The sequence below is a fragment of the Lasioglossum baleicum genome, chromosome 10 (genome assembly GCF_051020765.1).
Source record: "Lasioglossum baleicum chromosome 10, iyLasBale1, whole genome shotgun sequence".
NCBI classification, from domain to species: domain Eukaryota; kingdom Metazoa; phylum Arthropoda; class Insecta; order Hymenoptera; family Halictidae; genus Lasioglossum; species Lasioglossum baleicum.
The window spans coordinates 1521101-1536799 of record NC_134938.1 but is presented as its reverse complement, the minus strand read 5'-3'; the positions used below and the strand labels follow the sequence as shown (position 1 = coordinate 1536799).

Below are 15699 nucleotides of genomic sequence, written 5' to 3'. Positions count from 1 at the left end.
CAATGGTGATTAATGTTAATAAACTATCGAGAACCGAACGAACGATCCGATCGCATGATGCGAACATTTCGCTGGTACGACGTTTACTTAGATCGTGTAGTATCTAAAAATTCACCTTCAAGTATACAGGGTGTCTAAAAAAATGTATTTCCTCGAAAAGGGTGATTCAGAAACAATAGGTTCGGGTCACGAGTGACCCGGGGACAGCGTTGCAGGGTTAAACCGAGAAAAGCAGCGTTGTTCTTCGATGGACGTCGAGAACGAGAAGCCACTTCTGCAGCTGAATGTTGATTGAATTTTCGCGCGCTAACTTCTCGACCGTTTTGCCATGTCAGCGGGATTCTGCGAAAGATTTTGATTCCGTGGACAGGATAAGTGAAAGAACCGAGGACTCGGAGGAAGAATAATAATGGGTCTGGCCAACTATTTGTCCGCTGCTTGGTCTCTGGCTGCTCTCTAGCTTTGCAAATGAACCCATTTGTATTCAGTCGTACGGCCAATTCGTCCCTCCTCGATAGCCCTGCTCGAGTTCTCATTAAATTTTAGAATGCGGAACGACGCTTGTACGTAAATTATTTTCAATATGGCCGGCCGATTATGTTCCACCGCGGCCGGCACTCTGCTTGGACATGCTAATTAAAAATCCACCACTCTCGCCCGTAGAAATCATTCTCATGGAGATCCGAATGCTAATTTCGCTACCGATACGGACGACGGATTTACTAACAATTCAAACAATTAATTATTCTTATTTATACTAGATTTTCTGAAAAGTGATGACAAGAAAATTTTCGAATAACCTCTTCAACGAGATTTCTCGAAAATTGCCTATGTTCAAACTGTGATAATTTCCCAAAAAATGATCGTATAATAATAAACTTGGACTCATTTTAAAGCTTGAAGCCTCTACTTTCGCATACCATTACTCATTGTTCCCCGAGATTCCTTTTCACGATGTAGCGAGCGGGAAACTGAAGACCCATTTCCCTTAAAAATTACGCAAATTCAAACTGCTCGAAAACCTTTCAAAAATTTTTCTCGTGACTGGAACTACCGTAGACTTGTAGATTGAAGCTTCCTCTTTCTAACGAAACCTAGAAAATAGATCTACGATTTCTTTTGGCCGGGTTATCGATTTTTGAATGTGAGGTACACTGATGACCGAACTTTGATGGTCTCGTCTTGAAGAGGAAGCTTCACTCTTCAAATCCGTTGCAGTTTCACTCCCGGAAAAAAGGTTAAGCTAAGAGAAACTCTCGGGACCGTGCTGTTTCTTAGATCGTGTAATTCTACTATTTTCTTTGTGAAAAATTTTTTCCAACCTGGGATTTGAAGATTGAAGCTTCTTCTTTACAACGAGACCATAAAATTGATCTACGATTTTTGAATGGGAGGTGTACCGCCATCTTTTTTCTTCCTTAAACAAGTAAAAAAAAATTGTACATCTTTCAAGGAGGAGGCTTCGATTTTCAAATCTATTGTAGTTTCACTCGCGGAAAAATTTTTTAAGGTTTTCATAGAGGTTTGAATTAACAGTATTTTTCCTTCGGTTTCCCATCTGCTACATCGTGTAAAAATATTTTGGACGAAAACGAACAATGGTATGCGAAAGTAGAAGGTTCAAGCTTTAAAATGAGCCTGAGCTTATGCCCGTATGATTACTTTTAAGGAAGTGACCACACAGTTTAAATATCTGCAATTATTCCAGAAACGTGCTGTTACCGTTTGAAAGTTAAAACTGCAGTCGCACATTGAAACATTTTTACGGAAAAAAGAATATTTCGAGTTGCAGTGTACGTAACGTCCGGTCTCGGGGAATAAAGGATAAAGCATCTCAACGGTATTAACCGCGCACGGCCAATCTGATTTTATCATTTAAACGACGGTCGAATCGATGCGGAAACGATCCACTCGAGCTGCAAACGAACCGTGGAGGAACGGGGGAAATCCTCAATATCGAAATACTAAAAATTTTCCGTGAAGATAAATCGCTCGCTCGTTGATACAACGAACCGGGGGACTTTTAATATCCAGTGAAAAATTTGTTCTGCTGGAACCGTGGGGCGCGATGAACAGAGAGAAAGATAGAGAGCTATCGATGATAGCATGAAATCCAAAATAGATGAAGAGACATGGTCGATGTCTGCTAGAGGCGGGGGCGAGGGAGAACAGTGGGGATAATCGAGGGACAAAACGAGAAGCTGGACGAAGGAAAAACTGTGCTGTACGCAGCTCGACAGAAAAAGTAATTGAACCTTCAATTACCGAATAAATTGGCTCGAATTTGTATCGGCTCGTTCATTTTGTTGCATTCTCACGGGTCGAGGATAAACCCTCGTTGTAACCAGACTGTCGAAATGGATATTGTCTTCGTTGAATCGAACAGAAACTTTTTTAATACAGGGAAGCTTTGATCTAAGAAAAACGGATATCCCCTCCGCCGGAGGGGCCCAGACTCTAGATAAAGTGAAACTACAGGTTCTACGAAACAACACGGACCCGCGGGTTTTTCTTGAAAATTGTAGAAAATTTTGTTTACATCTGGCATAGTTTAAACGCAATTATTTCGTAATTTCGACCTCGTTTTCTACGTCTTCCCATCGATTCGCTGCTTGATACGTCAGATGTGGACACATAACCGATAAGGCGGTTAGAATGATTAGAATCGCAGGCTTAACCTTGAGAATCTGATGCAGGTGTCGTGCGGAGAGATTTGAGGAATCTGTATAAAAATTCGCCCGGAAGCCTTCGACTCGCGTGCAGGCAAAGAGACAGCGTCGCAATAGAATTCTCCGTGTACGATAGAAACTATTTTGTAGAGAGAGAGAGAGAGAGAGAGATGCAGCAAATAGAGGGGGTCCGCGATTCTATTACATTTCCGGTGCAGTTTCATTCCGGCGTGCTGTGTGTAACAGGCGTCGTCCCCGTTTCACACCAGCCCGGCCGGGGCTGATAATTAATTCCCCGTAAAATAGGGACGCGGCTTCTCGTCGACTGAGGGTGCGTTCCCGTGTATATCGCGGCGAAACCCAGTAATACGCCGTTATTAACGATCCCGACGACGTGGAACGCTGTGTTCGGTTCACATGTTACCGTACAGAGATCTGATAGCGACGTGAGCTGCGCTTACGTGACATCTGCTCGTTCTCTCTCAGCGAAAACTGGACTAACAACGCCTCTAGGGACAGAAACTCAATTTTTGAAGTCTGTCAAAATGACGGAAATTTTTTTATTCGAGTCGTGTTTTCACGAAAGTTTCACCATCGTATCCGCCGCGATTTTCCGGTTAAAACGAGCCCAAACACGATATAGTTCGAACACTATTCGCCTGTTTAATCCACGATCTTGTGGAGCCTCGATTACCCGAACGCGCGTTCCCCTAATCGTAAAATGGCAAATGTGCTCCGAATTGTGCCGTGTTGGGGCTCGTTTTAATCAGGAAGATGTCAGGAATATGTTGGTATAGGTTTCATTATTTTAAGAGGTTTTGTTGTTGTTTTTTTATGAAAAATATTTTGTTGAACGGACATGCAGGATTTATTCGATGAGTAATAGTGTCGACAATGTATTCTATGAAAATATCAGGCTTCATAAAAATCCCACGATGAAGAATCTAATGTCTTATTAATTATTCATGTGCTCATTATCTTGTAATACGAAAACCGGGAGAACAAGAAAGTACCGGTTCGAGGAGGGGCAAAAATAGGATAGAATTTCTGAGCGAACTACAACTCGATGAATAATTGAAGGGAAGTTAGCAGGGAAAGATAGGCGAAAGTAAAAGATATTATACGATTTTTCACCTTTTCGTTTGCTATTCTCCAGAGCTTGACCACGTGAAGAGTACAAGTACTAAATATAGAACAATGCCTGAATAAAAAGAAAACACAGAAAATTTAATTTTATTTCAAAATTCGTTCTATTTTCGTGCGAGAGAATTCGCTCGAATTTCCGAATGTGAGAAATCAGAGTTCGAACAGCGTCTGTGAGACGATCTATTTCTTATGGAGAGGGGGAAAAAATCGTATTGCCTGGCCTGGTGATTCCGGCTCCTTTGTTTGCCGGACGACTGCGTAGCCGATCTATCGATCCTCCTTCTCCTCCGCGGAATATTCAGAAAACTCTGTCGCTTTCATACCGCTATTTATCTTCGGCGAGGATCTTGCCACGACACAGGGCTTTCTCCGCGGAGCCTATCAATTTAGCAGAAATGGGGATCGATCTCGGAGGATCCTGAAGGCTCAATTCGTATGCGGATCGCGGCCTGATACATTTGTCCATGCGATGACGATCGCGATGCTTCTCTGGGATCCTTTGCAAATCTCCGTTACATCGGGCAAATAAGAAATACACATGCTCCGGAATATTCGCTGCGGAATACGAAACTGTAGTACCGCATTTACTGGAGAAGCATGATTTATTAATCTTGGCCTCGTGCCATCAACGTGAGTGGACAAAACATGAAAGAATAACGAACAACAATTTCATAACATTAATCTACAGAATTCTAAACAATCTCACTGAACAATTAAATTTGATAAAGGTTAGGGAGCAATGAATTACAAAACCTGTTTTTGTGCGGTCTTTTTTTATGCGATTTTTATTTTTGTGCGATTTTTTTATGCGGTATATGAATATCAGATCAGATCAGCAGGATATCTCGGAAGACGTTGTCGTTATCAAAAACATGTTCCTAAATACAAAAGTTGTTTGGTATGACGGTGTACATTACGTAGTATCAATTGTTTTCTTGTGGGTGGAGTGGTGGAGGACATTCCAAGGTCACCTTGATTTTTTTTAATGGAATGTCCTATTTTTTCTACCAATTGAGCTCAATTGGTGCAATTGAGTACAGTTGAATGATTATTATATAATCTCTTGATTATTATTTATTATGTTATTTCCTCCACCAGTGTACGGAATTCTCGCAGACGATCTGACTCCAGTTTTCTGGGTTAAGTTTGATCGTCGACACACTGGCCTCAATTACTCCGCTCAGCAATTTTTCCCTCGAGAGGTTTCCGGCCGAGGAAAGGGCTAAATTAACGTTTCGATCGAAGTGGGACTGTTAAATAAGTTAAAATTTTTTTCCAGACGAAAATAAATCGGAAAGGTAGAAAAATAAAGGACGCGTACGGTCAAACATAGTCGAGAACGTGGCCAAAAATGGCGTCGATGGTCAGCGAGCGGACAATCTTCCGAGGCGACAAGTTGCGAATTGAAAGCGACGTCGAGGAACGCGGCTCGGCCGAGAAACGAGCAAGTCGATGACGCGGATGACGGTGCCCTTATGACGCAATAGAAACGAGAAAAGGAAAGTTTGGAATCACGGGGGGCAGTGGGGGGGGGGGTGGGAGGGACGAGCTTTTCACACTCGATTGACGCGTCACTAGGTTTCATCTTCCTCTCGACTGGTAGAGGTGTTCCCAGCCGTTTTCCTCTCCCGTTATTTTCTCTTCACCCATCCCCTCCCCCCGCGCCGTTCGTTTCACCGATGCAACAACCTTTTAAGAATATCCCCCACTACCTCCCTCTCTTCAGCTTCCAACGAGGAATTCAATGTCCCGTGAAACGAGGCTTTCCTCTTGTCTTCCTCCCTCGGTTCCGAACTCGCGGACCCCTTTGTCATCGGGCGCGACGCGTCCGCCAAGGTTTCATCGGCTAATAGAATGTCGCGACTGGATTATGCTTTCTAACCCCTTCGGCGCAATAAAAATTTTCGACAGCAATGGAGCTGGATGGAAATGTCTTTCTAATCGATTCATTACTCTCGACGATTTTCAAATTCATTAATTTTTATGAGAGACTCGATGTTTGAGGATTGTAAAAATGATAGAAATTTTTTTTCGGATCGTATCTTTACGAAAGTTTCATCTTCGTATCCGCAGCGTTTTTCCGGTTAAAACGAGCCCAAACACGATATACTTCGAATACTATTTTCCCGTTTAATCTACGATCTTGTGGAGTTTCGATTATGCGAACGCGCGTTCGCCTAATCGTAGACGGGCAAATGTGCTCCGAATTGTGTCGTGTTTGGGCTCGTTTTAATCGGGAGGATGTCAGGAATGTGTTGGTACAGGTTTCATTATTGTACGAGACTTTTAAAGTTTGACTGATTAAAATGATTGAAAATTAGGGAGGGAGGAGGAAGATAATTTCGGCGATTGCGATGCGTATTAATAATTTCAGTGGGCTGGTTTTTCGGTCAAAGCGGATAACTTGAAAATTATGCAAACGCCAGCGGCCCCCGTAAATTATTTCTCGCGTTATCCGCAAGCATAACGTTAACGTGCGGCAGCGTTCTCGCGGCGTTAGTTTGTAGGTTCGTTACGTCCCCTAAATTTTCTTGTAGCCACCCCTTGGTTCCCGATATTTCAAACGTATTTTTTAGCTGGACTGCTTGGAAATCGGTTCCCCGACAAGGAGAACGGGCAAACAAGTTACGACTTTGCCGGAAATTACTATCTAGAGCGGTGGGGAGCCTTGGCGCGAGCATTTTTAACGTGTCATCATCGTTTTCGCCGATCCCGATAAGTAAAAGGTTTCGCCGGTGGCCGCGGCCATTTTTGTTGGGAAACGCAGCAGTTCTTATGGCTCGGATATTGTTCCAAATATTCAAGAATTTCGTGAATTTTTCGAATATCTGGCAAGTAGCAGATCGAATGATTAATACACGAATAACGGTGATACCTGATATTCGAACGGCGAGCCCCGACGTATTGCTTTTATAAACGCTATTCTGATTTCATAACGGCGCGAACGGAACTGACGTGTTTCATGAATAAATTGTTCGTTATCCGGTGATTATGAATACATTACATTTCTGCGCGTATCGTTCGAATCGTAACTCACGGCGGGCAGTTTGCTGTATCATTTTTTCCGATGCCCGTTTAATTTTGCAACCCGATATCGTGATATATTTCACCGTGGCAGCCGCGAGAACTTTCATCGAACCGGGAAACACGATACTTTTCACAGTTGTATGTTCTCAGGAAAATTCGCGCCTCCATAAAATCAAATAATTTCCGAATATTAAGTTCGATCACGAACGAGTCGATGGCCATAAAACTGTAAAATTAGATTACATTGCAAATAAAAAGCATTGGGAACAATAATTGGAATATCTCAATTTGGATAAAGCAGTACTTTTTCCTATGTTATCCAGTAGATTTCGGCGAGAAATTAAAGTTTCGATCCTGGAGGATGAATGGTTCAAAAGTTATGAATCTTTAAAGTTGAGCGATTCACAAAAACACTGTAAATCGCTCAACTTTAAACACTCATAACTTTTGGACCATTGATCCTCCAGGATCGAAACTGAAATAATTGTTTAAAGTCATGTTTCATCCTGCTGTGAAAAAGCAACAAAGACACTGAAATACCAGTTTATATAAATAACGGTATTCCAATTACGACGTGCAATATTTTTGATTCGAAATCCACCCGGTTCTGTGTAACAATCGTGTTTGTTTATGGCGCGAATAAAGCGCTCGGAATACCAAGTATTAAATATTATAGAACAACTTTTGCACGGCGACGGTTTCGAATTTGAATGGAACCGTCGTAGTTTCGCCGCGATAAAAATCCGCGGCACGCAAGAAATAAAAAAAAAACTCGTACTAATCTATAAAAATCCCATATAAATTGAACGGAACGTTGCCATAATATTTTACAGAAATCATCCGTCGGCCATTGGGGAAAAAACCGATGCGCCGCTGGAAAGCATACCGTTGTATTCGCCGAAACGGACATAGTACGCAGACGGAAACCGGGGTGATCGCGAGTCGATAAAACGCTGGATGATTTTTTCGCCACAAATCACGTGGAAATTGCGAACGGCCATCGTACAAAAAACTTTCGCCGGAAATCAGATTTATTGGTGCTCCGTAATTTTTTGCGGAATAGGAACGGCTGCGTCTGCCAGCAGGAGATAAATGAAACACGGCCACGGGGAAAGTTTTCCGCGATTGCTATAGCCGGGGATCCTCGTCCAAAAAGTATTTCGAGTATCGATCGCCGCGGCTTAAGTGACACTCGACCCGACGACAAACTTCGTTTCCTTCAATTTGTTACCCCGGTTTTAATGCCGTTCGTTCCTGTTTTATGACAATTAGATTAGCCTCTAAACAAGAGTGGCCACTTCGAAAGTATAGTTTCTTTTTATAGCGACGTTTGCATCCAGGTCCAATGTTGCTCCTTGGAATGTTGGGTCGTCTTACAATTACTGGAATGACACGGTTTCGTTCGCGATCGCATCACAAATAAATATTTCGAGGTAATCGGTATTTTTTTCTAGGACACCCTGTATATTTTCGTCGATATTCTCGTGGAGCGCGAAAAGCCGAATCCAACGAGTACCATGACCTTACCATTGCGATCATTCGTTCTCGAGATATTCGAGTCCGAAGAAACAAACCTAATCGAAAACGTTTCCCTTCACATTCGAATATCTCAAGATCGGATGATCGTAGTGGTACGGTGATGGTACTCGTTGGATTCGTCTTTTCCTGCTCTACAAGGATATCCAATAAAAAGTTCACGATTCCGGTAAAATAAAATCTCGGAGAGTGAGAACAAAGGCGGAATAAAACCAACAGTTTTCCTGCGACTGTGGCCGACGGTTTCATTCGATTCCTGCTATCAAAGCGTTCACCGCGTGCTGTTGATGGTAGCAGGCATCGCAGAACCTATTTTGAAAATGAGAAATGCCGGCTGGCGATTAAAGCGATCGTCAAAGCGGTCCTGTATACCGTTCTCGAAAATGAAACGTTCGAAATATATTTTTGTTCTGAAAACGTGAGACGCGACGATAAAATAAGAGCGACCCTTCGACGCCGCGTTAATTACTCGAGCTTTACGAGCCGGCACGGAATAAATGGGGTGCCGCCGCGGTTCATCCCTTCGGAGGATTCTTACAATACGGACTGTCCGTCGGCAGACACTCTTTTTCTTCCGGGTCCTCTTTTTTCCTACTTTAACGCCGCAACGGCACTTTGATCTCGTCCTCGGCCGCGGGTCCATTTATATCGTCGCGATCGAGAGCACACTGGCCCCCATCTCTCTTCCTCTCTCTCACTATGTCAGCTCGAATATAAATAATTCATTGCGCGGCGCGCGTTCACCTCTGCTTGTAATTCAGACTCCGCTCGGGGATTTGTAATTAGGATTTCGAGAGATTCTTGTGATTTCGATACACGAGCCGGATGAAAAAGTTCTGTGCCGTCTGTTCGATATTTTCCATGTTCGGCGGCCTCGCTCGAGGAGACATTCATTGAGTGGCTCACGGTGTTTGTTCGATGGAATTTTTAACGTTGAGCTGCTTGATCGAGTTGTGCCTCCGGAATTCGAATTTCGAGAGCTGAGGTCCTTTGTAATACTAACTCCCAAGGGACCAATATTCGGGAACACACTGACAGGCTAACTATTAAACACCATCGAGGTTGAGTCCTCATTATTTAACGACACGTTCGCTTGCAAACGCGTTTCGTGTTTTATCAAATTTATTTCTCCGTAATGTCTGCAAAACAGGAGTTGTTCCAACGAGTGATATCTTCATCGGCATCGTCGATCGATTATCATGTCAGCGGCGCCGCGTCCCATGGATTATTAAACTAAACACTGCCATAGTTTTCCGCACGCGATCCTGTCGCTTATCTCGCGGACACGAGTGAGCCATAATCGGGCGACACATCGCGATGCTAATCGAATTGGAACTTGTAATTGTGCATTTGCAATTAATCATCGGCTCGAGGAGCAATCGAGTGCTACAAACAGTCTCGCTACGCCGTGTAAAAATATTGTAATTTAAACTGAACAATGGTGTGCGAAAGTAGAGTCTTCGAGCTTCAAAACGAGTCCAAGTTCGTTGCTGTACGATTATTTTTAAGCTACGAGAAAACCTCGGGTCCGTGCTGTTTCTTAGATCGTGTAGTTCTACTATTTTCTTCGTGAAAAAATTTTTCTCGGCAATGCACCCACCTGGGATTTGAAGATGGAAGCTTCTCCTTTACAACGAGACCTTAAAAATTGATCTACGATTTTTTAAAGACGAATTATCGATTTTTGAATGGGAGGTGTACCGCCAACTTTTTGGTAACATGATCAGGTACACCGATGACCAAACTTGGTCCTCGTTTTTCTTTTATAAAACGGTGGGAAAAAATCGTACATCACTTTTCAAGGTCCCGTTTTAAAGAGGAAGCTTCACTTTCGAAATCCACTGTAGATTCATTCCCAGAAAAAATTTCTTAAGGTTTTCACAAAGGTTTGAATTAACAGTATTTTTTCGAAAAAATGTGTTTTCTGTTATCCGTCTGCTATATCGTTTAGAAATATTTTAGAGGAATATGAACAATGGCGTGCGAAAGTAGAATATTCAAGCTTTAAAATGAGCTCGAAGTTTTCAACGAAGTTATCACTGTGAGTAAAAGACGTGATTTGATAGAAAGAGAGGTTCGCAGGTGATCGGATCGTTCGGCTCGCTATAGTGATCGGTAGACATAGTTCTCACACGGTGCCATCGGTCGGCGAATTTTTTCCGCAGATCGCCTAGATCGCACGGGAAGATCTTCCCGCAACTATACCATCGGCTGGGTGCTGCATCGGTAAACATCACCAGTGACATCGATTGCGACAACCATGACTACAACCGCGACAACTGTGACTGCAACGACGACCCGGTAATCCTCTGCAGACGTCTCACTTTTAGCCGACAGGAATGAAATGCAAGAAACTGTCACGAGTCGGTGAATAACGACGCCGGAAGAGTGACGCGAATGGTATCCTGGGAAACGGAGACACTTTGAATCATGTTCAATGTAGAGTAAAATGTGTTACATTACGGTTGAGATGACGTACATTGATCCGACAATTTTTCATTCCTCCTTCGGCGAGAAAGATATTTGATATTGATTCTCCAAAATAACAAAAGAAAAAAATCAATTGATTTATCTCGGAGGTCCAAAAAGCAGAATATTCTCTTAAAATGATTTTGTTTTGACGTTTTATGGGAGCTGTAGCCGTGTCTGGTTCCTCGGGGTATCGATCGCTATCGATTATTCCTGTTTCCTCGGTTTCGCGGTTTCGGTTTCGAAAACAGCCTAGCCGTTCCGCCTTCGCTTCCGGTTTCCCTTCCCAGGGCATTCACCAGGACCGGAAGTGTCTCGTTTTCCCAACCGGACGCCGCGAAACCCGCTGAATCGCACCTGACCACTTCCGTTTGCGCATCCAGTATAGAGAGAGCCCAGCGCGTCCCTCTTCGCAGGTCACCGAGCTTCAACGTTGCCCCTAGATATCCCGAAACCGTTTTATTTTATTCCACTTTTATTCCCGCCTCGAATTTTCCTAGATAAAACCGAACCAGATCGTCCAGCTACGTCGGTCCGCGTTTTATTCGAGCTGAAAAAAGATTTCCCGACGAGCACAATCTCGTTTGCCATGATTTCCATCTCTGACGCTCCACGCATCTCGATCCGTTCGAAAAAATTCATTTTTTCAACGAGATTATAAGGTCGTCGATACTTTTTCTGAAGGACACCCTGTATATTTTCTTCGATATTCTCACGGAGCACCAAAAGACGAATCCAACGAGTATAATCACCATGTATTTGCGATCACTCGATCTCGAGATATTCCTATCTGAAAGCGACAAACCTAATCGAAAACTTTACTTTTCACAGATATCTCGGGATCGGGTAATCGTAATGGTATGTTCATGGTAGTCGTTGGATTCGTCTTTTCATGCTCTACGAGAATATCCAATAAAAGATGTAAGACATCGTCGTGAAAAATAATGGCGTTCCAAATAGTGCCATAAATGAAGAGTGACGCTTTGTACGGGCTAGGGAAAATATTCTGCTGGATGTAAAATGAAATGCTCGTTATTCGAGCACTCGTGCAATGGAAAACAAGAGATCGATACCGGTGAAATCCGTTTTTTCCGAGATAATTTCCTCGTCAGGGTGTACGTTCGCGACGTTCACGATTGATTTGCGTCATTCAACTGCAAACGAATCGCGCCGGATGCGATTATTTTCCTCGTTAATCGAGTTTCTATCGCTCCGACCCGACGTTAAAAAATGCTTGTCTCTCGGAATCGAGGAGACGAGACATTTAAGCGTTAAACTATCAGCATTGAAATCCGTCTTCGCCAGGAATAGCGTTTCATTGGGACGCGACGCTCGGGTTTTGTGAAAAATTGTCATTCATTTCGCGAGATACGCCGTAGAAATAAAATGAGCTGCTGCACGATATTCCGGGAATACGAAATGACGGCCTCAACAGCGACGATCCATTTTTTGATATCGAGAGGTCGAATTTTGAATTTTTCATCTTCGACTTTTGCTAATTTAATCCTCCGATAAATTTATCGATCCAGACGCTCGCGGATCGAAAAACAAAGATTTCTATTGTAAATATTTATCTGAACTCTTCGGGAACGACGCCTAATCATATTTCGACTTTTTCATAGTTAAACTGACTGGGTACTTTAAATAGTGAATGATTATCGTTCCTAATGATTCTGGCCTTTTGCAGCAAATTTTGCAAGGTAAAAATTTCATCAGAGTCGGTACGTTGCGCAGAAGTCGTGTCTGAAGGGTTAACCTAATTTCTACCATCAATCACGTTCATCACTTTTCCCATCACACGCTTTCGGAATTCCAGCGATCCTAGTGAATCTTAGAAAATAATGTACTACGAGATAACGCTACGTTTAAGTAAGGAACTAATGTAACGCTTTCGTGTTTAACGAGATTGTAAGGTGATTGATATTGTTTTTCAAGGACACCCTGTATATTTTCTTTGATATTCTCGTGGAGCGTGAAAGGGCGAATCCAACGAGTACCATGACCATATAGTTTCGATCATTCATTCTCGACATATTCGCATCTGAAGAAACAAATCTAACTGAAAACGTTACCCTTTACATTCGAATATCTCGAGATCGGATGATCGTAATGGTGCGGTCATGGTACTCGTTGGACTCGTCTTTCCATGCTTTACGAGAATACCAAATAAAAACTGTAATGCAATGTATGTATGCAATAATGTAATAATTGTATCGCAAAATAAACTTCCGTATGGAAGTGAGAAAACGACGAACAAAGGAATAAAAAGTCGAGAAAAATGTCCCTAGAGACCAGATCGGTAGGGACGAACGTAAAAATATTGTCCGAATATTTGTTCAATTTACTGTAGCTTAGACCCGGATCTAGTTTATCAACATTAACTACTGTGATTGTCACTCGGCGAGGGGGAGAATGTTCGAGAACAAAGAATAATGGTTTTTGATGGAAAAGTTCTTCTGTACCATCCCCACTCTGCACCATCGAGCCGCGCGACACAGGTATTACAGTGTCAGGATTGGGAACAGCTTTAAACGAATCTTTCGGCGACAATAACCGCTCGGATGGTTCCTGAAATATTATTCTCCGCGTGGGTCGTCGCCGTGGGCGGCCATTCAAGGAACGGCTGACCAGCAGTCTTTCGCAAAGTCTTTTCTGGCCTTCGACGGTCGAATATTGTCTGAGAGAGTGTCCGTTGCCGAATGGGATCGAGAGAAGTAGAAAATGTGTGACGTACAGTCCGCATTGTGGGCCGAATCGTTTCGGACGCTTTTGTCGTTCGACTTATGGAACCGGAGACGATGCGGTAACTAGCGACTGGTCCGAGTACTTTCCCGAATCTATTGAAACTCGAACACGTGCGATTATTAGATTTAATATTCTGGTATTGTAATGTTTAGAATAGCAGTATCGCTGGGAGAACGTTTCCGGTGAATACGGTAATGTTCGAGATCATTTCATCGTGAAAGTGTCAGCAATGTGTTTCTGATGTTCTCCCGAGTAAAATGAGTACAAACACGGCATAGTTCGCAGCTGAATTGCTCGGTTCGGATGGTGGAGGTTCGACTTCATCGGGGATTGAATGTGGCCCTAATTCAGTCGTGTTTGGGCTTGTTTGAATCGAGAGAGTGTCAGGAATCTGTCGGTATCCACCAAAGTGAGGTAACAATGAAACGTTGAAATCCATTTGTTAAAACAACGGAGACTGATGTTTTATGTTTTTCGCCGACAAAATCTGCAGAACGTGAAACGCAGTTCACATGTAATCAACTCCAGTCGGAACTAGGTCAGACTTAACATCGGCCACTAATCATAGCAAGCCAATATTTGAATACCATTACTTCCTTCAGAGGCTAGGAACGCCCGATTCCCATGAAAATAACAGAGCTCGAGCAAACCAACAATTTCCAAACGTGGTTTGCTCGAACACAGATTCTGTTTCAGTCCCTCCATCATTACTTCCTATTTCGTATTTGACTCTTCACCAGCGTGCTTGTTAAAATCTCTGCGAACAAACTTCGTTATTTTCAATGATATCTCTGTGAAAGCTCAGCCATCTTATTCGTGACGTATTCCTGGTTAAAACGAGTACAAACACGGTACAGTCGGATCACGTTTAGTTCTTATTATTTTGAATCATTGTCCGAACCAATCGGAGAGCTGCTACTAAACATGGTCCGAACTATGCCGTGTTTGTACTCGTTTTAAACAGGAGAACGAGACGAACATGTTCGTAATGGTTTCATTAAAAAATTAGTGGGTTTATCTTCGGACATTACTGTACCACCTACGCTGCGATTTTTGCAAGTTCCTCAGCCAGTAGTGTGCGAGTACGAGCGAATGCGAGTGAACGGAGTCGCATGATCAATGCCCACGTTTGCATCCTCGCCTGCGTGTATAGCGAACGAGCTGCGAGGAGAGAAATTGATCGAATGACGCGCGTTTCACGCGCGCGTTGATCACAAGGGCTGAATAGAATGCGAGAGACTGGCGACGCAGACTAATTAGAAAAATGGCGTTTGTAATCATGCGTCTGGCTTTTTTTCTTTAATACACGTCAGGTATTCTTGTAATCACGACGCGAAACACGTGCACTGACACAGGCTACGGAAAATCCGCACCATTTTTTCAGAGAAACCTTGCCGCTAGTTTTATCTTGTAACGCGATGCTCAAAATAAACTGTTGGAAAACGTAACGCCTCTTCTCTTCTCCAAGATTCTGATGTGCATTTTGCGAATCTTCTGTGTTGGTATTTGTTAACAATTGCTTAGTAGTCCAGCAAAATTCTCTTGGAAATTTCTCTTTGATCTCGAAGAAAGTTTTAATTAAAACGTCTGAGCTCATAATGCGTGGAACATTTCGGAAATAGACATTTCTGTTTGATCTCTAGACGTCACGTTATTTTCTTGAGAACTGAAAGAAAAGAGTGGATGTGGATTGTGTGCGCATCGGTGGTTCAAAATATGAACGCGGGTTATTTTAATTTGTACGAGAAGGAAGACCTCATTTTCCAGCCAAGAGCAGCGTGTTCAAACAAAGGGTAATTATTCTCCGGACTAATTCCTTCAACGATTTCGTCTCCCACCGCAGCAATACCGGAAATGCAGCTTTCCCTAGACAGTACCTAGAAGCTCAGAACTCGTGCGAGTCCCTAGAATTTCCCTAGGGACCAGTCACACATTACTTGCTTCGAGGGCGTCTCGTTAACAATCCACAACAATATCCCAAAAAAAACAAATATTTAAAAACCTCGTAGTATTTTATTACTTAAAATATACATATATATATAGTGTCACAATACCACATTTATAATAAATATTGAATTTAGTGAGACTTCATCAGTACTTTTTTTGA

The 15699-nt window shown here is 42.8% G+C and overlaps 1 protein-coding gene across 3 annotated transcripts in view; it reads left to right on the top strand.

Moving 5' to 3' along the window:
- Tmod (tropomodulin) overlaps positions 1-15040 on the top strand; it is an 85820-nt gene extending 70780 nt beyond the window's left edge. The window contains exon 11 of one of the 3 annotated variants that reach the window (XR_013009720.1): positions 10544-10559. Coding sequence is in view for 1 of the 3 variants with exons in the window: in XM_076431369.1 (XP_076287484.1) it covers positions 10544-10608 (65 nt within the window). In the remaining 2 variants the exon portion in view is untranslated. Of the gene's footprint in view, positions 1-10543 lie in introns of all 3 variants that reach the window. The other 2 variants (XM_076431369.1, XM_076431371.1) reach the window with 2 other exon arrangements.
- Positions 15041-15699: the final 659 nt, after the last annotated feature.